At 43.2% G+C, this 22,403-nt stretch overlaps 1 protein-coding gene across 6 annotated transcripts in view; it reads right to left on the bottom strand.

Moving 5' to 3' along the window:
* MTR (5-methyltetrahydrofolate-homocysteine methyltransferase) overlaps positions 1 to 22,403 on the bottom strand; it is a 105,826-nt gene that overhangs the window by 5,919 nt on the left and 77,504 nt on the right. For 3 of the 6 annotated variants that reach the window (XM_019032072.4, XM_004028647.5, XM_055379986.2), the window contains exons 23-30: positions 20,822 to 20,889; positions 19,813 to 19,933; positions 13,862 to 13,943; positions 9,487 to 9,585; positions 8,339 to 8,414; positions 5,379 to 5,534; positions 3,401 to 3,597; positions 189 to 389 (exon numbers count right to left, since the gene is read on the bottom strand). In XM_019032072.4, coding sequence (XP_018887617.2) covers positions 189 to 389; positions 3,401 to 3,597; positions 5,379 to 5,534; positions 8,339 to 8,414; positions 9,487 to 9,585; positions 13,862 to 13,943; positions 19,813 to 19,933; positions 20,822 to 20,889 — 1,000 coding nt within the window. Of the gene's footprint in view, positions 1 to 188; positions 390 to 3,400; positions 3,598 to 5,369; positions 5,535 to 8,338; positions 8,415 to 9,486; positions 9,586 to 13,861; positions 13,944 to 19,812; positions 19,934 to 20,821; positions 20,890 to 22,403 lie in introns of all 6 variants that reach the window. The other 3 variants (XM_019032075.4, XM_019032073.4, XM_019032070.4) reach the window with 1 other exon arrangement.

Raw genomic sequence — 22,403 nt, 5'->3', positions numbered from 1 at the left:
AATGTACACAAGCAATCTGGGGACACATAATATTAAAATACGTATAACATTAAAGCCAGCAGCATCCAACTCAAGAAAAAGAAAAAAGACACTGGTTCTAAGGGCTGATCAGTCTTCAGGCACCCACCCCAGGCTCCCTACTGCCTGGCCTCTGTCCTCAGCCCCTCGGCGCGATGCCTCTGCCTTACCTCTGCCAGCCGGTCCCCCAGCGCCTTGACCATGATGCTGCTGTAGTCGTCACCATCATCCTCATAGGTCTTGCTCAGCTCTTCTACCCCAAAGCAGGCAACGGCAAACAGGCCCAGGTAGTCACGGATGCCAGAATGCAAGGGAGCGATGAAGTCTGAGAGACAGTAGTATGGCTCCGTGCTGGCAGAGTCCTTCTCAGCCTTAAAACCAAGGAGTGTAGGAGTGCGGGGGCGCCGTTAGCAAGAACGTGGCGCCAGCACACCATGAAGAGCAATCGGGTATTGTCAAATGAGAATAAGCTTCACAACACACAGATGGCAGCCTGTATTGTGCACTGTTACATCCCCAGTACTTGGAATTGTGTCTGACACACAGTGAGTATCCAATAAATATTTGTAAGATAAACAAATGCAATGAGATTTTAAAAAAATGTATGACATGACATAACATAAATTATCAAGACACCAGTTCATTGGCTCATTCACACACTGACCAAACATTTACTGAATGCCTTCAGGCACTGTGCTAAAGTCACGGTTTAAAAAAAAAAAAAAATTTGTCCCCAAGTGTTTTCAATTAAGTCCAGCACCATGTTCAAAAGAGATCCAATAAATGGAAGCGCCTCCACTCTCCATCAACAGCAGCAGCTCAAACAACAAACTGTTGGGGTCAGCGATGCCCAGGCCATGTGCTGCCTGCCATGTGGGGTGGGGTCGAGGGTCATACAGGAGCCGGCTGAGGACACCCAGGGCCGGCTGGGCACCAAACCAAGAATTCAGCAGGATTTGCTTCTGGATTTTCTCCACAGCCCTGGGGCCTACCCTCCCCCATTTTTCACCCTCAGCTCATAAGCAACTCTTCCCTGCAACTAAGGTAACAAATAAAGTCTTACACATATTTAAAAAATCAATAAATATTTGCTGAGAAGGTAAATAGCTTATAATACTCATTCAGTGGTTACTGTATGCCTGCTCTTGGTGCTTTGTATGAATTACTATTTAACCCTCTCAACCACCTTGTGACATAAGTGATACCATCAGCTCCATTTTACAGACAAGAAATCAGGGGCATAGGAAGCTTGATCAACTGGCCCAAGGTCAGACAGTGGGAGGGGCCAGGGGGCTGGTACCACAACCCATGCTTCTACATATATGGTACTGCTTAGGACTGATCAATTAATCAATGAGTGGCCAACCCACACACTTCACAGCTCGTTGCCCGCCGTGGAAGCAAGTACAGCTTCATTGACACAGGGCAGGAAATTGTTAAGTGCAGGCGAGGAGGTGTTTGGTAATGGCACACAGGAATGTCACAGAGCTCAGGGACAGCTGTGCATGGGGAAGCCGTTTTCCAGGTATACTTGGCTCATCAATTATTCTTTGCTAACAAAGGCCAGAGGGGGACCCAAAGCTTCCCTGCACCACAGGAGAGACAGATCACAGAGCCCCATGGTACCTTAGAAGAGACAGCAATCAGATCCTACTCAGAAGAGCAGACTCCCAGAGTAATAAGGCACTGCCACCAGAATGTTCCAGAGTGCACTGGAGGAAAGCCCCTCCTGAGAAATTGCTACCTACCTGGCCCAGTTCCCCTCTCCAGAGGCTACTAAAAAGGTGAACTTTGAGAATTCATTCTATTAAATGCCCTAATATGTCACAGACTGCCCGGACATGAATGGTACTGAAAGTAGAAAGAAATAGCAGAGGACACAGGACTTGAAAGATGAAAGACTGGGCTAGAGCAGAGGTTTTTGAACAGTTATGTCTGTAAAAGAAAAGCCACAAATTCCCTAGTGAGGAGGGGCTGGAACTTAACATTAGAACCCCAGTGCCTTATATTCTGTGGCGTCTGAGCCTGGGCGCATACAGTGAGGATTTACTGAGCCTGAGTGCATACGGTGAGGATGTAGCTGCCCTTGTTTAACTCTTCATGGTACTGATGAAGCCCCCAAATTTAAGAATCCCTTCAGATGCTGTTATGGTAAAAATATGGATGATTATGAATCATATTGTGGTTGGGATTAAAATGCGCCACTATCTTTTTTGTTTGTTTTTTAGAGACAGGGTCTCGCTCTGTTGCCCAGCTTGGAATACAGTGGCATGATCATGGCTTACTGCAGCCTCGATCTCCTAGGCTCAAGTGATCCTCCCGCCTCATCCTCCCAAGTAGCTGGCTGAAGGAGTACAGGCCTGCACTCCCCAGTGCGCGGCTCATTTTTAAATTTGTTTTGTAGAGACAGGGTCTTGCCATCTTGCCAGGGCTGGTCTCAAACTCCTAGGCTCAAGCAATCCTCCCACCTTGGCCTCTCAAAGTGCTGGGATTATAGGTGTGAGCCACCGTGCCCAGCCAACACTATTATTTCTGAATGACTGAAAATGGCAGTAAAACAGAAAGAGTAATTTTCTGCAAATTATTAAATTTGTTAATGACTCTGGTGAATTCTGGTTCCAATTCTTGATTAAGACATTCTTTTTTACAGCAGCTAAAGGGACATGCATATGATATTTGCCTTTTTAAAGGCGGGGGGGATGAGAGAGAAGTTGCTGAGAAGAGTCTGTTCTCGTCACTCAAAAGAAAAAAAGCCAGCACAGTCAAAGAACAGCCACTGGGGTATGTACAGGCTGGGCTCTCCTCTCTATATTGGGGGGCCCAGCACAATCTCCATCATCCTTCATCTTCTCTGTAAAACAGAAACTTAAACTGCCTAACACGGCTGTGTGGAAATTAAAAGCATGACCATCAAGCACCTTACTATGCACCTGGCACCTGGTATACATTCTGCAAATGTTTGTTTCCACCTGTCTTCCCCTTTCAAGGGAAGCCACCTGACAGTCTATTTTAATAATATGCATAGATATTAACCTACGTTTTTGAACAAGTGAGTGTTCTGTTTCTTCAGAAGCTAAGAAGACTGAGATCCTGACACGTGACCACCTGAGACAGCAGCAATGGTCCTCGTCCATCCATGGAACACAATATTAAATGCCTCACTCCTGCTGAGTGGTCCTGCCTCTGACACCCATGGTGGCGCCTTCTCTCCCCCGTCCTCACAGATGGCTTGGGCTTGGGCGTGTGACTGGTCACTTCTTGGGTATGTGATTGGTCATTTGGGAAGAGGTGAAGCAGACCCTCGTTTATGCAAAGCTCTTTTGTGTAGTGCTTAAACTCACAAGTGAAAGCAGTGTGCTGGCTGTCAGTACACCTTCCATACCTGTTGCCTTAACCCATAGAAGGTGGCTATGGGCTCTGCAGCCTGGGGCACAGCAGCCTCTGCGTACAGGTGAATGTCGTCTTGGATACTCTGTGCTGGCCAGAACCCAACCACACCCCGGGCCCGGAGTTTCTTTCGACTAATCAGTGTGTTCAGCATATTGTGGGCATCATCGTAGACCTTTCTGGCCTCTCCACCTATTAGAAAAACAGAATTAGAATTCACTTAAAGATGCCAAAAATAACCATCAAACAATGCTTCTTTTAAAAGCCATTACCCCTCCTCAGTCACCTTCCCTCTTCAGGCTTCTCCATTTTCCTCAAATGCTTTCTGGTGTTTGCCACTGACCCAGCTTAAAGTGGAACAGCCAGGGTTTTGCGGCTCCTGCTAAGTGCAGCTCCCACAGTCTGCTTCTCCCAGTTCAAGCCACTTAAGTTTTCCACTGCACAAAAAGCAGAGAGCCAAAGCTGTGGCTCCCCAAAGCATTCTGTCAGAGAGGATGAGAAAAAGCAGGCCAGATTCCTCACTGACGTTCCTCGTGCACATACAACTCCGCTGACTTTGCAGTGACCTCTGGGAGACGCGACCTGTGCCTCGTATTCCGTGGTGCTTTTAATCCCAACCACAATATAATTCATAACGATTGACATTTTGACCCTAACAACATCTGAAGGGATTCTTCAATCTGGGGCCTTCAACAGTACCATGAAGAGTTAAACAAAGACAGCTACATCCTCACTCGGTAAATCCTCACTGCATGCGCCCAGGCTCAGACACCACAGAATACAAGGCATGGTGAATATAAGGCACAGGCCCCGTCCCCCAGAGGTCGCTGTGAAGTCAGTGGAATTGTATGTGTACAGGGAACGTTAGTGGTAAGGGGTGAAGTGTGGCCCAAATCCTCACATGTGGCTTCAATGCTGCACCTGGGCTGGCCTGCTCCCGGACCTGCAGTGGGAGCCAGGCTCCGAGGACACCACCTCAGTTTCCGTGAGACTCAGCCACCCTGCCCATGGTGAGAAGCCTGTCCCACGGCCCCTGGACAGCTCACCTGTGATGATTCAGGGGCAGCACACTAAGAAGCCCCTTGCTCATCACCACGTTCCTGGCTACCTGAGAGTTCCTGAGTCTCAGCATCCGAACACGCACACCCAGGCCCGCCCCCCGTGGGAAACTTGGCAAAAGGCTGGTTTCTAGGCTCCTCTCAGCCCTAATCCCATGCTTCTGTGAGTCTACCCCTCCCTGCTGCTCTGATCTGGCTACTACCTGATCCTTTGAATGGCTTTGCATTTGGATTCCGTGTCTCTGTCGGTGGATTTTGGGGTGAGGCTAGAAGTGAGAAGTGGGGGTAGTAATTTAACACCTCACTTACTTCTCTAGTTTATCACCCTAAATCCCCATTCCCTCCCCAATGCTCCAAGCACAATGGGCTCCTTGCAGTTCCCCAAATAGGCACATGTTCCTGTGCCTTCTCACACTGTCTCCTCTACCTGGAATGACCTTTTCTTCAACACCATATCACATCCACAGTCCTAGCCACGACAACTCCCACTGAATCGTCAAAAACAGTTCGAACACCACCTTGTCCAGGAAGCCTGCCCTGACCTCCCAGTCTGAGCTCTATCTCCTCTTATGTCCATAGGAGCCCAGGCAGGGCCCATTACTATTGGATGTGCCAGCTAGTCAGGTGCTAGACAGCAGGGATTATATTGTCTTCCATTTATCCCTAGTGCTCAGCATGTAACTGATGTCAATAAACATTTATTGAAAGAATAAAGTAAATACCAAATTTAGTTGATGCAATAAGGACCAATCTAGCAGTTTGAAAACCATTAAAAAGTTGGGCAGGTGAGCAATATGAAAAGCAGCTGTAATCTGCACAATCCAAATCCACTGCTCCTCATCGATTCCGGTCTTCAAAGTCACAATCCCACATCTTGAATATCAGAAGCAGAAAGGAAGGACTTACTGCACGAACCTACTGTTTTGTCGTTAAATATCTTGGGAAAGCCTCGATTCGGGTACTTGCCCCGGAGCTGCCAGACATCAAAGAAAGGCTTCCAGTCAATGTAGTCCACCAGCTTCTGCAGGTCATAGTCTTCAAAGACCTGGGTCCCAATAAACGTGGGCTTCACTACAGGAGAGAAGTATGGTTGTCAATGCTGACGCTGGCACCCTGCCTGATGGAGGCCTCCCTGCCAGCTCCTCACTGCTCTGCCAACTCCCACACTCCGCCTCCCTCCTGTCACCCGTAGGAGTTGTTTTACAAAGAGGGGAACTTTAAATTATTGTGGAGAAGGAGTAATTCTGCACTGAGTCTTAAATAAAACTATTCTTCACATGCAGCTGACTACACCACCCTTGGAAACTGTTCCCTCAACCCTTCCATCCCCACCCCCTGCCCAAGAAGGAAAGACAGACAGGTTAATCCTCACTTGCACAAATGAAGACAAGGTGAACATGAAGAACATGAAAGAACATGAAGAGCATGTCCAGAAAGACATGGAGAGTACTATCTAAAGTTTCAAAACCAGAAACAACCATCTAGATTGTCTACTGACACATATGCTCAAAGTATAGGCAAATGAAGTCCCAAATTCAGGACTGCTGTGCTTTCTGCAGGGGAGGAAGGGACACATGTGGGACTTCCGATACATACTCCTCAATACACAATCCTCCACTCTGCCAAGCATGTGTGCAGCACAGATGTATGAACAAGGAAAAGCTGATTTATTACCCTAGAAATATGGATTCAATTAATATAACCTCTGTTCACTCTGCATTGTTTCGTTTTTTAAAAATCAGATGGTAGGTTATGTCTTAAGCTGGCTAGTGGGTATACGTGGATGTTTAATATATTGTTCTTTATACCTCCTGGTGAGTCTAAAATACATCATAATTTAAATAATGGTGAAGACTTCAGAGACAGATGGTGCTGCTGGGCTTTCTGGGGCAGGTAGAGCAGCACTGCCATCTGCCCTCCAGACTGTAGAGTGGTCTGCACCTCAGACTCTGGTCTGACATGGCAGGATTAGGCTGGAGTCTAAGGTGTTGGCTCCATTGCCATATCCGAGCCTTCCTGTCTCTCTACTTCCTGATTTGTAACCAGGGATCAGGGAACTTCCTATTCTACCAATCTCAGGGGCTCTGGGAGAACACAGAAGCTTCTAGAGTATTTTTCTCTCATTTGACTTCTTACTCCTGCCTGGAAATCTCTACCTTTTCATACTTGTTCACGGTAGCCCTTTCCCATTTGTTCCTCATCATCCTTCTACTACACGGGACAATCCCTTCTTTGGAAATATCCTATTATGTTGGTTTGTTGGTAACAAAGCCTTTATAGTCCCCTTAGTAGAGAAACTAAAAGGAATCTACAGATAGACCCTTGATTCGAGTGTCCTCCCGCCTGGGAAGGCAGAGAGAACATGCTGCTGCAGAGCCACTGATGGACTCTCTCTTGTCTCCCAGAATTTAAGAAATGTTTGAGGTTTTACCATCAGGGCCGTAAACGAAAACCCTCTTTTATTCCCTATCGACTTCCTGCAACTACCCTAGGACTGGCTGTCCTAAGATATATTTCAGAGGGCCAGGCCTCAGTGGCCCACGGCCCTGGGGCAGCAGGGCGGGCCCTGCAGTAGCCCCATGCCAGAGGTTAAAGAGGCCACTAAAAAAGCATCCCAACCGCTGCCAGGTGCTTTGGGCCTTTGGAGGGTATTTCCAGCAAAATACGTTTTGGATGTTTGACTTAATCCAAACAGACTTGCCCTTGTGTTATTATTCCAATTTCACAGGGAAAGATACAGAGCAAATAATTGGAGCTTGAACTATATAGCAATTTATATTTTTTCGAAGGTTTTCACAGAATATTTTACCCTCACAACATTTCCAAAAAGTAACTCCTTTTTTTACACGGTAGAAACTGCCAAACGTGGAAGCAAGTTGCTCAAGGTCACTCCGTGAGTCAGAGTCAGGAGCCACGTTGGGATGAGAACCCCAAGCTCCCGGCTCCCAATATGGCATTCTTTCCACCAAACCACGCTGAACTCAGCAAGGATGAAATTAGAACCAAGCACACCTACATTTCCAATTTAATCCGCTCAACTCTGCCAAGCATGTGTAGAACACAGACGTTGTGAGCAATGAAAGCTGATTTGATACATTACCTTGGAAATATGGATTCAATTAATATAACCCCTGTTCACTCTATCTTGGTTTTGCATTTGTCTCACGCCTCTCTGCGCCTGTCAAAACATCTTACACGTTTTATTCCCTTGTGAACACCTATATGAGGCAAGAAAGGTGGCTAGAAATTTAAAAAAGGAAGAAACCAAATAAAAGAAATAAAAAGAGGGAAACATCCAGAGAGAGGGCAGAGAGAAAGCAAGAAATAGAGGATCCTGCTTTGCTGCAGTGTTTTAAAGATGTGTGAATGCAAAGGCGTTTCCCATTTTAGACATTTCACATCTGCCCCTGGGCCTGCGAAAGACCCAGGCCACCTCAGGTGACAGTACCACCCAGGCAGGTTTCCACAGAACTTCCTTCAAGGAGACGGGGACCCATGCAAGCACAGCACAGAGGAAAGAGCATGGCTTTAGAAGACAGACCAGAGAGAGATTCCTAGTAACCTTTCAAGTTTCCACCCAAAACTCAGTTTCTTCAAATTAAAATGCAGATAATTCCCATGTCCATTATGGAGTTGTCTGAAGGACTCAGAGAGCAGCTATGAGTCCATCTCAGGATGGTATCTGGCACACAACACCTGCTCCATAAATGGTACCTATTCCCTTTCTTTCCAGTCATCAGTCACTCATCAGCATTAGACACAGTTGAGAGTCGTTAGCTGCTGGTTTGATTTTGCAGCCAAGTAAATGCATGTATTTCCTCAGCACACTGTCAGTTACCACACCCAGTCTTTCTCTAGTCCATAGCCAAACAGACCTGGGTGAGGTTCAGACAGCCAATCCATCTGGAAACCACTTTTTCTGGCTTGACTTAAGGGTAAGTATCTCCTCTCCTGTTAAAAAACAAAGAAAAATTAGTTAGACACTCTTAGCTTTTCTACAACTACTATGAAAACATGTCCAAGAAGGCCAGTATGTAAGCTTTGCAAGAAAGCAACTGCTCTTATTCATGAGAATCTTTATTCTAAAAAGCTCTTCCTTTTCTACCCAGTCGGTTTCACATTGGCACCAGAACAATAGATAGTAAAGACTTAATAAGCATCCATTAACTACTGATATATAAATACGAGCCTAGTTCTGCGGCCTGAACCTGAGGTACTAGGGGTGTCTGACCTGTACTTTTAGAACACCTGAGGTCAGCTGTTAACTGGTCTTCCATGGCCCACCCTGAGGACCAGAAGGTAGAATTAAAGAAACTGTCCACTGTGGGCGAACCTAAGGAGAGAGAAAAAAGCCAACCACTGCGTCTTGGCCTACCTACCACCTCAGAAGCAAAACAGCATGTTTTCCTCATGCTGTTGATCTCATTTCACTTGCCTAGCAACTCCCAAAATGCTCCCACCAAAGCCCAGAAGGCAGATAACCGGAAAGAAATATTTCAGTGACTTCCAAAGCCTAATTATCCCTGTTCTCCATGGATTCCCTGAAGCCTATCAAGAGACGGACAGTTCTTAAAACATCATTCTGCACAGTCAGTGTTGGGTAGTCAGGCAAAAGGCTTATACTGGTCCTGCCTCATGTCTCCATTTTCTTCCATTAGCTCCTGAAGAATGGGGATCTGTGGGAGTCATTTCAGTACACTGTTTCAGCACCTGTTTCCCTGCTGAGTATGAACTCATGTTTTATTCATTACCATAGTTCTGATATCTAGCACAGCCCCTAACACCTACTGGGTACCCAATAAATGTTTGGCTGAATAAATAAAATTCATTTCAATACAATCAAAAATTATTTGGGAACCTAAGACACTGAAGACCTCTGATTTGAACTAGAAGACAGAAATTCTCTAAAATGATCCAAAGCCTTTTACACTCCTCAAAACCATTTTAAAAAGTCACATTAAAAACTAGGATCATAAAAAATAGTCACATTAAAAACAAGCAAAAATCTGTTTCTACCACTTACCTTGAGAGACTCATAATGGTCCTGTCTAATATCTTCATATTCTTCCATGATTTCCTCAAAGTATTCATCCTTTAGATTTTCATCTAACAGCTGAGAACACTGAAAATGCAAGATAGCCATAGATGAGCAAAAGATGATAAAACTGGTGTAGTAATGGTCAATGCTGATAACACCTCCTTCAGGAAGGCTTCCTTAACTTCATTTCTTCTCCCTTCACCAACTGTGCTAATTCCTGCCTGGTGTGCAGGAAAAGGTAAACTCAGTGGGCTTGGGATGTTCAAACCCTGCACAAGCCAAAGAAAGGACTGGCCCTTGACTGGTTTCTAGGAGACAAACTCTAAACCCTTGGGATAGCCTGCCTGATAAGAGAGTCACTGTATACCTGGCACCCTGGGCCGCGTCACGTCGTTTATGCTAACAGTCTGATTTATGGTGGGGGACTTTCGCTCATGCTTATGTTTGACCTCTGCAGGGACTGAAGACTGAACAATTAAGGCTAGACACATGGGCATTCTGGGCCTATGTGACCAACCCCCAATAAAAACCCAGGACGTGAAGGCTCAGGTAAGCTTCTGGGTTGGCAAGGCTCCTTACATGTTGTCACATATCATCAGCGGAAGAAATAAGCACCATCCAGATTACTCTATGGGGGAGATGACTCCTGAAAGCCTGTACCTGGTCTCTCCGGCATTCCATCCTATGTGCCTTTTGCCTTTCCTGATTTTAACCTATATCCTTTCACAACAATAAACCATGGTCATAACAGTGTTTCTGGGTTCTCTGTGTCCTTCTAGTGAAACTTTGAACCTGAAGGTGGTCTTGGGAACCCTCTGGGTTAAGAAACTCCCAACTCAAGGTTTCAAAGATATTCTATTCATCTACTACTGCACTTTCCAAAGCCTTTTAGTTCCAATTTATATATCCACTTCCCTTACTAGAAAGCCCTATGAGAGCTGCAATCACACATTCACTACCTTCATGCCCCCGGTGCCTAGCCCAGTGTCTGGAGGTGCATTCTCACTAAATGTTTGCTGAGGGAATGAGGCTAATCTTCATAGTCCACTGACTTTCTGCTAAAATTGGAAAGGAAACCAATAATCTGAGAAAATGTGAAGTCTACTCATTAAATTGTAAAAGTAGGATCAGCTAAATATTATTTGTTATTATGATTATCAAGTTGATAGAAGAATAGCTACCATCAAAACACAAAATAAAATTACATAGAAAGAAGAAACGGCAGCTACTGATCACATCAGTTAAAAAATAAACATAGCACTGCCCCATCCCTGCATTCTCCAGCAGGATTATCTAATACACAAAAAGGCAAGAAAGTTCAACATCTTCACCTGAACTTAAGGAAGTTAGACTGAATGACGGCTAAAGTGCCTACCAGCTTTAGAAGTCTATAACTCTATGTGGGTTTTCTAAGTATCTCTAATAACAATCCAATCACCTATGAGTTAGTATAAAACAAAATCACCTCATTCAGGAATACAATCAGAAAAGGCCATTGTGGCAGGCCAAAAATAGGTTCCTAAATAGTGTTCACACCACAAAGTATTTCCCAGCCTTACATTAAACTCACCTCAATGGAGTCCTCGTTTAGGAAACCCAGCACAGCCCAATGAAACAAGAAGGGAATGCCTACTCTGAACTCCCTGAAGTGTATGTAACCAATGTTTTAAAACCCTCTTGCATTTTGCTAGATTATACACTCGGAGAAAGCAAAACCAGATGTCCTTGACATCCAGAGAATCTACGACCCCCTGATGCTGGTGCTATTGTGTAGACAGAACATACCGCTGCAGTTTGCTGGCACCTTGCACAGCCCCATGAAGCCCGCTGCTCCCAGAGCCACAGTGGCAGGCCCCTTCTGGCCCAGTCTGACTTACTTGACGGAAACAAGTTCATGGTCAATATGTGGGCTAACCTACATGATCCTTCCACCAAAAAATCAAATCCATCATGTGTTTTCATGCCAACCACTGGGACATATCACAGTTTATATTTTCCTTTTTAAAAATAACATTTCATGGCAACAGCCACACAATAAGAGGGAATAAACTGAAAAGATATTTTATAATTTAAAAAGAATAAAATACTGGCACCTCATTTTTTATTAAAGAAGAAAAAAGAAAGCAAGGGTCTAAATCTCCAACCATTAAGTATTTGCTACATCTTTTTGGAATCTTCCAAATATATGAGACAGCTGCTAAAATGTGATCCTGTTCCATGTTCATTTCAGTTAGATCAAAAGAGCCTGAGCCAATAAGCCCACAACCAACTGAAACAAATTATACCACTGGCTCCTGAAGTGTCACCAGCAGTTACCCACATGATTTATCATCTGACTTATGTTTTAGCAATTTCAAAATGTGGTCGTTTCTTTGTACACGGGAGGAGCTAACCACTGCTGGCTGCGTGGCTGGACCAAACTGGAAAGAGCACAAACACCCACTCCTCATTCCCTGCCTGGCTTTCAGCAAGGCCCCCACTGCTCTAGCTCTTCAAGATGGTGAAGGAGGCCGGGCACAGTGGCTCACGCCTGTAATCCCAGCACTTTGGGAAGCCGAGGCGGGTGGATCACTTGAGGTCAGGAGTTCAAGACCAGCCTGGCCAACGTGGTGAAACCCCATCTCTACTAAAAATACAAAAAAATTAGCCGGGAGTGGTGGCGCACACCTATAATCCCAGCTACTTGTGAGGCTGAGGCAGGAGAATTGCTTGAACCTGGGAGGCGTAGGTTGCAGTAAGCCAAGATCGCGCCACTGCACTGCAGCCTGGGCAACAGGGCAACAATCCATCTCAAAAAAAAAAAAAAAAAATGGTGAAGGAGCTTGTCCTCCAAACATGGAATCAAAGGGCTGATTCTTTCCCCTACCTGTAGAGGAAAGGTTGGCACTGTGCAACTAAATGGATCCAAAAATCTTGCCTCTGAATGGAAACTATTCAGGGCTAGGCATCAGTGTTTGAAAATAATGACAAGTGTTTAAAAGAGGCCCACAGCACTCAGCCATGGACCTGACATAAGCTCCTATGGAGCACAATCCAAGAATAAGAAACAAAAATTGTTTTAATATTGAGTTGTAGAAATATAGCTTATTTGCATATTTGTCTACATCAATGGCAAATAAAAAATTGCAATTTTATGATCCCAGACTGAGTTAATTTTATCCTTTTTAATGAAGGAGAATTGTTAAATATTAATGGGAAACAAGTTTAATTTAACACAGAGTAAGATAACCTGCATTCAAATCCCACACCTGCCACTTTGCAGACGTGTGGTCTCAGCAGAGTTCCTAGTCTCTTTATTCTTCTGTCTCCTGATCTCTAAAATGGGGACCAAAAAATACCTACCTCATGAGGTTAGCCTGAGGATTAAATAAAATCCACGTAAAGCACTTAGCTCAGTACCTGGCACACTACACATTTTCAGTAATGTTAGTGATGATTATATAACTTTCATGTAAATAAATTCGCAGATCTGAAACAATTTCCTTGGAAGGTAGCTCAGGAAATGTGGTCACCCTAGTCCAGGTCGCATGGCATCACTGGAAGTCTCGCAGATCACCAGGCCACCTCAGTAACCTTCCTCGCCTGCACAATGTGAAGGCTAGGCTAAATCTGTGGTTCTCAAACTGTGCTCTTTTGATGGACACTAGGAGCGGGATGTGACGGTAAGTGACGTCTTACCTGGAAATTCTGCCACACTGAATTTCCAGGTAAGACGTCACTTAACAAAGATTCTGTGGCTGAAATCAATTTGGAAACCCCTGGACCACACTGCCTCTCGGGTGCACCCCAGCTGTTATATCCCATTATTCAGTGAAAACAATGAAACCTATAACAAGATAGAATGTTAGGATTCACTGAAAGAGAAAAGCAGGACGTGAGTGAATTGTTTATGATGTTCACAGAGAAGCAGACACCACTGTTCTGGGTTTTAAATATCTAGTAGATGTTTTTCTGTCTTTGGGTAGGGTCAACTAGGACACTTTCAAGTTTGTTTTTCTGTCTGGAAAAAGGTCATTTAAAAATCCAACATTCCTTTTAGACAGTCAAGCAAATATCTATTCATGTTTGTGAGTGGGTGAAATCTTTGTCTGGTTGGTGTCCAGGTCAAAGGTGTCTTGGTGCCAGGCCATCTACCTGTCTGCTGCTCAGTTCTGTAATTGTCTTTGAAAGTACAGGACATGGTCACCTGGACCTCCTTCCAGCAAGGCAGTCACTGCAGAGGCACACCATGAGCCTCAGGCTGCTCTTTGACCTTTATTTAGTAGAACTGAATAAAAATGAATAGATCTTAAGTTAAACCCTTACTTGTAACGCACTCTTTCCAACACATCTGGAATAAAATGTAAGGTCACCCACTTACCACCACCACACTCTTGGACGCGTCCAGGACATGGATTACAGGTGCACTGTATCTCGGAGCTATTTTAACTGCTGTGTGGGTTCTAAAAAGAAGGGTCAGAAAGAAAATATATCCATCAGCACTGACAGTTCCTATACAACTCTTGTTCAGCGCCATTAGAGATAATGTATTTCTACAGTGCTTTCCAGAGAAACATTTCAAGGTGCTTACCTACAAATACTGAACTTCAAATTTTCCTCGTAAAACATGAATGACTTTTTCCCTACCCTAAGATGGGAAACCTAGCCCAGGCTCTGCAGAAGAGAAAGACCTTGTCCTCAGCTCCGTTAACAAGGGACTGAGCCCGTGCATGACCTGGTGCTCATTCGCAGCCCACGTGACTTAAGGGAGGTAACCAGGCCCAGGAAATCACACTGCTGTCATCAAGGTCAGGTTGAGTTCCCTCCTCCAAATGAGCTGGGATAGCAGCCAGGGCCCCTAAGGAACCAGGAACCAGGCAGAGGACACAGGACATGGCTGTCTAGCAGCTGCTCCCCTATTCATGGGAGACATCAACACACCTCAGCCCCAACCCCACCTTGTACTTGCAGTGTGGAACCCCAAACCTGAAATTCAACATAAAATAATACAGAGAGGCAAAAGCAAGAAAAATACTTTATTTTATTTTATTTCATTTTATTTTTTTGAGACAGAGCTCTGTCACCCAGGCTGGAATGCAGTGGTGCAATCTCGGCTCACCGCAAGCTCCGCCTCCCAGGTTCACACCATTCTCCTGCCTCAGCCTCCCGAGTAGCTGGGACTACAGGCACCCGCCACCATGCCCAGCTAATTTTTTTCTATTTTTTTTTAGTAGAGATGGGGTTTCACTGTGTTAGCCAGGATGGTCTCGATCTCCTGACCTCGTGATCCACCCGCCTCGGCTTCCCAAAGTGCTGGGATTACAGGTGTGAGCCACTGTGCCTGGCCAATATTTTACTTTTAATATTTAGGATTGCTTCAGCCCCACATCCCTATTACCAAACTTGAAAATGTTGGTATTAGGAAGAAAGGCCCTTTCATTCTTAAAATTGCCTAATTAACAGAAGTGCAAAACAAACTGCCCTGTGATGACTGGATGTTTACAGCAATAGGATAGGCTACAAATCTGCTATTTCATGATAGAACATAATGAATTAAAGTGAAAAGTGAAAACGTGTACAGCCTCCCTTACAGTGGTTAATCCAGAACCCCTGGAGAGGGAGGAGAACTGTGTTCTGGCCACATCCCACCTTTAGAAGGGCGGCCAGCAGCAGTCCCCATGAGATGGGCAGTGCTTTCCGCCTTTTATCCTCTCTCCTCCTCCCCAGAAGTAGCAGTACTCTTCCTCAAGTGCTTTCATATTCTTCCCCCTCGACAAAAACATATGTTTGGAATATTATCCAGAATATGCTATTATATGAAAAAGAAACAAAGTAGCAGAACACTATATTTAATGCAATTGTATTTTTAAGAAACACCACCCTCAAGCTTTTCCAAACAACCAACCAATCCTATATCTAAGTTTCTGTATATTTAGAAAAAACACAGGAAGATACACATCAAAGTGTCCACACTGGTTATGGGGGTTAGAGGTAAGGCTGAAGGTGGGAAGAGAGAGATTCAATTATACCTTACATTCCTCTGAATTGTTTGACATGGTCTAGTAAATGTGGATCATTGAGGTAATTTTTAAAAACCAAGAGACTGTTACAGGTGTAATATATGCATGAGTGTGTTTTTAACACGCTTCTCAAGGAAGGCTCTAAAAACTCATAAGACAGACAAGACCAGTAACACTTCACCTGTTCCATCTTCCTAACAGTATGTCCACTTGTAAACAGGAAGCAAAGGACTACAAAGCCTTAGGCTATGAGAACTGAGCTGGAAGATGGGCATTCAGGCATAAGCCAATGAGTCAAGAGCCATCTTTTGGAATGGGAAGGCTGGGGTACAGAGTGGTAGGGAGGCCAGACCATGGCCCTGGGGCAGATTAATGAACTCCATGGCCTCCTCAGACCCTCCTGTTTTATGCCCAGTGTGTGCTCAGGGACCAAAGACCCCAAATCTATTTAACTCTTTCAATCTCTCCAAATATCGATTCATCCACTAGACTAAGCTTGTCCAACATGCAGCCCAGGACAGCTTTGAATGTGGCCCAATACAAATTCATAAACTTTCTTAAAACATTATGAGATTTTTTTTTTTCAGTTCATTAGCTATTGTTAGTGTTAGTGTATTTTATGTGTGGCCTGAAACAATTCTTCTTCCAATGTGGCCCGGGGAAACCAAAAGACTGGACACTCCTGCACTAGACAGCCTTAACCTTCATTTCGAGTATCTTGGGGGTATAGTTCCAGTTCTACTCACACTACTGCAAGTCACTGATGTCTGGAAAAGCCATAGGGTTATCTCCCCTCAGCGATGTTTTCATGAAAACGTGGAAGTCCTGAGCTAATGAGCTACTGCTAAGTCCTCCACTGGTTTGTGGGAAATCATAAGGGCTCTCAGATGGGCTTCTGAGACACTTCAACTCCTGAATGCTTTCTATTTCTAGCAAAGGTGGCTCTCCTAGGAGATGACTTACTTATTTGGATGCAAAAGGCATTAACCATATATGAAGAGACTGATAAATCAGACTTTATAAAAATTAAGACTTTTGTTATCCAAAGACAGCACTAAGATAGCAAAAGGCAAGCCAGATTAAAAAAAATCTATTTGCAATATATGTATTTCTGATAAAGGACTTGTAACTACCATAAACTAAAGAATGTGTACAAACCAATAAGAATAAAGCAGAATACCCAATTTTTAAAAATACTTAAAAAGCATATCCAAATGGTCAATATATAAATGAAAAGGTGTTCAACATCATTACTCAGCAGAGAAATGCAAACGAAAACCATAGCAAGGTATTACTACACCCATGACAAGGGATACCATTGAAAAGAACGTGGAATAACTGGAACTTTCACAATTGCTTGTGGGAGTGTAAATTGCTGCAATTTGGAAAACTATGTGGCAATAGCTAATGAAGATGATCATAGGCATATCCTATGATCTGGCAATTCTGCTTCTAGGCAAAAATACACATACATGTGCACCAAAATTCATAAGCATAAGTGTTCATAGCAGTATTGTTTGTGATAGCCCCAAAGTGGAAAACCTCAAATGTCCACCAACAGTAGCAAGAGTAAATAAGTCACAGCACATTATACAATGGAATACTACATTGAAAAAAAACAACAAAAAACCAAACAACTATTGTAACAAGGCTGATGTGGGGCAAAAGAAGCCAGACACAGGAGAGCACATACAATATGACTCCACTTATATAAAGTTGAAATGCAGGCAAAACCAACGTATGGTGACAAGAAAGAACAGTGGTTACTTTTGTTGGAAAGGATGACTGGGTGGAGGAACCTGCTGAGGTTCCTAGGGTGCCATTAGTGTTCTATTTCTTGATCTGGAGGTGGTTACATGGGTGGGTTCCCTTTTGTAAAAACTTGTCAAGTTGTACATCTATATGATTTGTGTACTTTTCTGTATAACTGCTAAACTTCTGTAAAAGCACTTACTTAGAGAACTTGATAAAGCAAGACCTCAGATCGCAGACCTCATCCACTGTCACTAATTAGAATGGAGTCAGAACTGGGAAATTCTACAGTGAAGTGCTTGGAGGTTGCATGGAAATCTGTTTTCCAAAGGCTGTTCCAGCACCACAGTGTAGAAGGGAATGGTTCCCGGGAAGCAGTGCTACCTACTAGCTCTTATTTTCCAAGTAATTTCCCAGAAACTGCAACAGGCATGGAAGAGAAGAGAACCAGAAGAGGCAGGGCTCATACAGAAACAATGCACTGGAGAGTTGAAAGAAACCTTAGGTGGTCAGTGGACTCAGCTTTCTACCTTCAGGCCAAACACATTTACAGTTTCCCAGACAATGAGAATAGATGTTTCGCAGTAACTGAAGAGATGCTGGTGATTTCCTATCTTGTTAATTCTAATCCGATATATCAGGTTGCAACTGCTAAGAATCATTAGCAAGCTAATTTTGCCAATAATGTATCTTGAGAGGCTAGTCTAGTTGCTTCTCAATGTTTTCTTTTCTTTAATCTGGTAGCTTTTACATGGTAAATGACAGAATGGACTATTTGGTAAAGTTCCAATTTGCACAAGAAGCAAATTTCTGAGTGTAGTGTCCCACCATATAAAAAGATTCTTTTTTGAAGCCAGCATCATATTTACATAACACATAATGCATTTTAATTATGTTCCTTTAAATATTTATTTATTCTACTTCACGTTGATATTAAAGTCTTTCATTCTGACAACAGTCCATAGGTCCTCTTACCATTCTCTTCACTAAGCCTGTCATCAATTACCCAAGCCCACGCTCATCAAAACCCATTATTAATGGGTGGCCATATCCCTTGAGACCAAGTCTGCCACCTTTCCTGGTACATAAGTCCTTTGTGGAAACACAAACCCTGTTTTCTAACGTTAAGCAACGATAGTCAAACTATCGAATCCTTCAAGTATGAAGAACAGCTAATGGATAAAAGACACATAATACTGTTTCTACTTATGAAGATGACTCATTCAAATTTTAAATGGTATGATGGTTAATTTCACGTATAAACTTGGCTAGGCCATGGTATATACTTTTTGGTTAACCACAACCTAAATGTTACTGTGAAAGTATTTTTTTTAGATGTGATTAACCTTTATCAGTAGACCTGAGTAAAGCACATTATCTTCCACTATGTTGGTGGGCCTCATCCAGTCAGCTGAAGACCTTTAAGAGACAAGACAAGGAGTCCCTTATTCACTCCCCAGCCCTACAAGGAAGAAGAAATTCCACCTCTAGACTGTCTTTAGACTCAAAAAATCAACTTACCTGTGTCTCCAGCCTGCAGATTTCAGACTTGCCAGCCTCCACAATCACAGGAGTTATTTAAAATAAATCTTTCTCTCTATATATAAACATATCCTATTGATTCTGTTCCTCTGAATAACCCTATACAAATTGGCTAAAAGTACAGTTGTTTCTAGTGCAAAAGGAACACTTTTCTTTTGCATACCTACAACCAGACCTTTATTGTGGCATACCTATGGAACCAGACCTTTATTGTATACCTATACCCAGATCTTTATTGTATTTCTGCATCAGGAAAATAAACTAGATGCTATGGGACCATTGTGTTCAATGTTCCAGTATGATAATGCTCCCTGAGAAAGTGAACTGTACATGGCATAAAAAGTCTAGTACCCACAGTTAACGTAGCACTTACCACATATCACTATGATCATGATCCTAGGAAAAATCTGGTAAACTGAATAATTATCATGTGAACAAATTTGAACTTTCTCATCTTTACATTTTATACCTCTTTATGTTGTTAACCCAAAGGTTCCCACAAAGCTCCCCTTTCAGGAACTCCCCAAAGTGACCATTTAGTTCATTCTTGTTAGATGGGCTTTCTGTCTCCAAACTACTACAAGGTTAGAGTTCCTTCAAAGGAACCTGTAATCATTCAATCAGACACCTGCTTCAAGACAGAGTGGGCAAAAGTTCAAGTAATGATTTTGTGCCAAAAAACACAGCTTCTCCACTCGGTTTAATTTCACGAGAATAGTTCACTATAATTCTCAGGAACTGAATCGGAAGTGAGAGTGTTAAGAAAAAGATTATTGCAAGCCAAAGAAATCCAAGAAAAAGCAAAGAATAGGAATCACAAAAAAGTTTTCTATAGCATGCTCTGTAAGTATTCTGGCTCTCACCCAAGTGAACACCAGAAAATGTTTGTGTTTATATAACAAAAAGTCAATGTACTAAACATAAGGGAAAATCCAAAACAACACAGGTTTACCACTGTTTCAAACACTGGCATATAAGAAAATTTGAAGTGAGGACAAAGCTCATTAGTATAACTTACTTTGAAGTGGTTGCTCCTCCAATCAACAATGGAATCCTTATAGCTAATCTCTCCATTTCCTTGGCAACAAAAATCATTTCATCCAGGGAAGGAGTGATGAGTCCTGACAGGCCAATTATATCTATTAAAAAGGAGAGTGAGGAGGACGAAAGAAAAAGGAAAAGGATGAAGATCCATTTAAAAAACTTTGTAATAAAGACCAAAAGACCTAACATGAATTCCCAATTCCTAATTCTTTTTTTTTTTTTTTTGAGATGGAGTCTCATTCTGTTGCCCAGGTTGGAGTGTAGTGGCGCGATCTCGGCTCACTGCAACCTTTGCCTCCTGGGTTCAAGCGATTCTCCTGCCTCAGCCTCCTGAGTAGCTGCGATTACAGGTGCCCACCATCAAGCTTGGCTTATTTTTGTATTTTTAGTAGAGACAGGGTTTCACCATGTTGGCCAGGCTGGTCTCAAACTTCTGACCTCAAATGATCCACCTGCCTCAGCCTCCCAAAATGCCGGGATTACAGGTGTGAGCCACCGCGCCCATCCCCAGTTTCTAATTCTAAGACATCTTTTCCGACTGGGGAATTTCAATCTATTGTTTGCTTTTGGTAGTAAATAAGATTTATAACTTAAGGTTGCAATAATTACTTGCCATAGTTTTAGGAAACCATGCAATAGAAGGTATATTTAGCTCATGATTTCCCAGACTTGAATATATCACAGTATGAGAAGAAATATAAAAATGACTACACACAGAAAAAAAACCTAATACAACTGTTCTGTTATAAGAAGTCTGTCCCCATTCCCCATCTCCAGCACTCGGTTCCATAGTTACTCATTCTCATCTCTCAACCCCATTAGAAATGGCAATGAAAGCAACCTGGTGCAGGAGCTGGCACTTGATTGCATGTCCCACAGAACCCTCACGGGGCATCACTATTCACTGACAGACAACTAGGGAAATGACAGACACCTGGGGATATGACATTTAGAGAAATGCCCAAAGTATAGTTGCACAGTACCTGCTTTGTGGTCAAGAGCAGCTTTCAGTATCTTATCACATGGAGTCATGACTCCTAAATCAATAACTCTGAGGCACAGAAATGAGACATGAGAAAATTAATGAAAGCCCATTAGAGACAAAACTGAAATGAACATTTTTATTTCAACCATTAAATACTGCTCTAATGTAAACGAGAATCAAGTTGAAATGCTCACTAAATATTGAGGATTACCACCACAACTACCATTTATTCACTACTTACTACATATACGCCAGACACTATGCTAAGCTTGCTTTTAAGCAGCTTTACTGACTCATCATTCACATACCATACAATTCACCCATTTCAAGTGTGCAATTCAATGGTTTCTGGTATGTTATTTTTTTAATTGTGGTGAAATATACCTAATATATACTTTTCCATTTTAACCATTTTTCAATGTACAATCCAGTAGCATGAATTTCAGTTACAATGTTGAGCAACCATCATCACTATTTACGTCCAAACTTATTTTATCACCCAGAGCAGAAACATTGTAACCATTTAGCAATAACTACCCCTTCTTCTCTCCCACCCTCTCCACTCCATCCCCTGGTAACCTCTACTCTACTTTCTTTCTCTATGAATTTGCCTTATCTAGATATTTCACATAAGTAGAATAATACAGTATTCATCCTTTTGTGTTTGACTAAACTTCACTTAGCACAGTGCCTTCAAAGTCCAACCATGTTTTGAGGCATGTCCGAAGTTCAGTCTTTTTTAAGGCCAAAAAATATTCCACTGTATGGAGATAACATGTTTTGCTTATCCATTCATCTGTTGAAAGACACTGTGCTCAGCTTTTTGCATAAGCAATCTCTTTTGCTGTTGTTTTTGAGACAGGGTCTCATTCTGTCACCCAGGCTGGAGTGCAGTGACATGATTACGGCTCACTGCAGCCTTGACCTCCTGCCTCAGCCTCCAGAGTAGCTGGGACCACAGGCATGCCCCACTAAACCCAGCTAATTTTTACAGTTTTTGTAGACAGGGTTTCCCTATGTTGCCCAGACTGGTCTCAAACTCCTGGGCTCAAGTGATCCTCCCACCTCGGCTTCCCAAAGTGCTAGGATTATAGGCTTGAGCCACAGTGCCTGGCCTGCATAAATGATCTCATTTAACCCTCATAGTAACTCTATCATGAAATCACTATTATGGGTTTCATTTTAATGAGAAGGGGCCCAGAGAAATTAAGCAATCTGTCTAGTCACACAACTAATTAGAGGCAGAGTTGGGATCTGAATCAGTATCTCACTCCAAAATCCATTATCTTATCTATTTAGGCCAATAAAAAGGGCTAGGGAAGTTCCTCAATAAATACCTGTTGAACTTGGAAGCCAATGGGGAAGATCATGAAAAAGAGGTCAGATCCTGCACATGAAGAGCTGTCAGGGAACTCTGATTACTTAACACAAGAAAAAGAGGGAGAATGATTCAGGGTGCAGGTCACCGAGGGCAAGAGGGCAAGACTGAAAGGAAAGGCAGACTCTAGATGGGCACACAGGAGAACAGGCGCTGGGGCAGAGGAAGCCTGGAGCACACTCTCAGAGAACGGAACAGTGCC

This window comes from Gorilla gorilla, chromosome 1 (genome assembly GCF_029281585.2).
Source record: "Gorilla gorilla gorilla isolate KB3781 chromosome 1, NHGRI_mGorGor1-v2.1_pri, whole genome shotgun sequence".
NCBI classification, from domain to species: Eukaryota; Metazoa; Chordata; class Mammalia; order Primates; family Hominidae; genus Gorilla; species Gorilla gorilla.
This window is presented reverse-complemented; position numbering and strand designations above follow the sequence as displayed.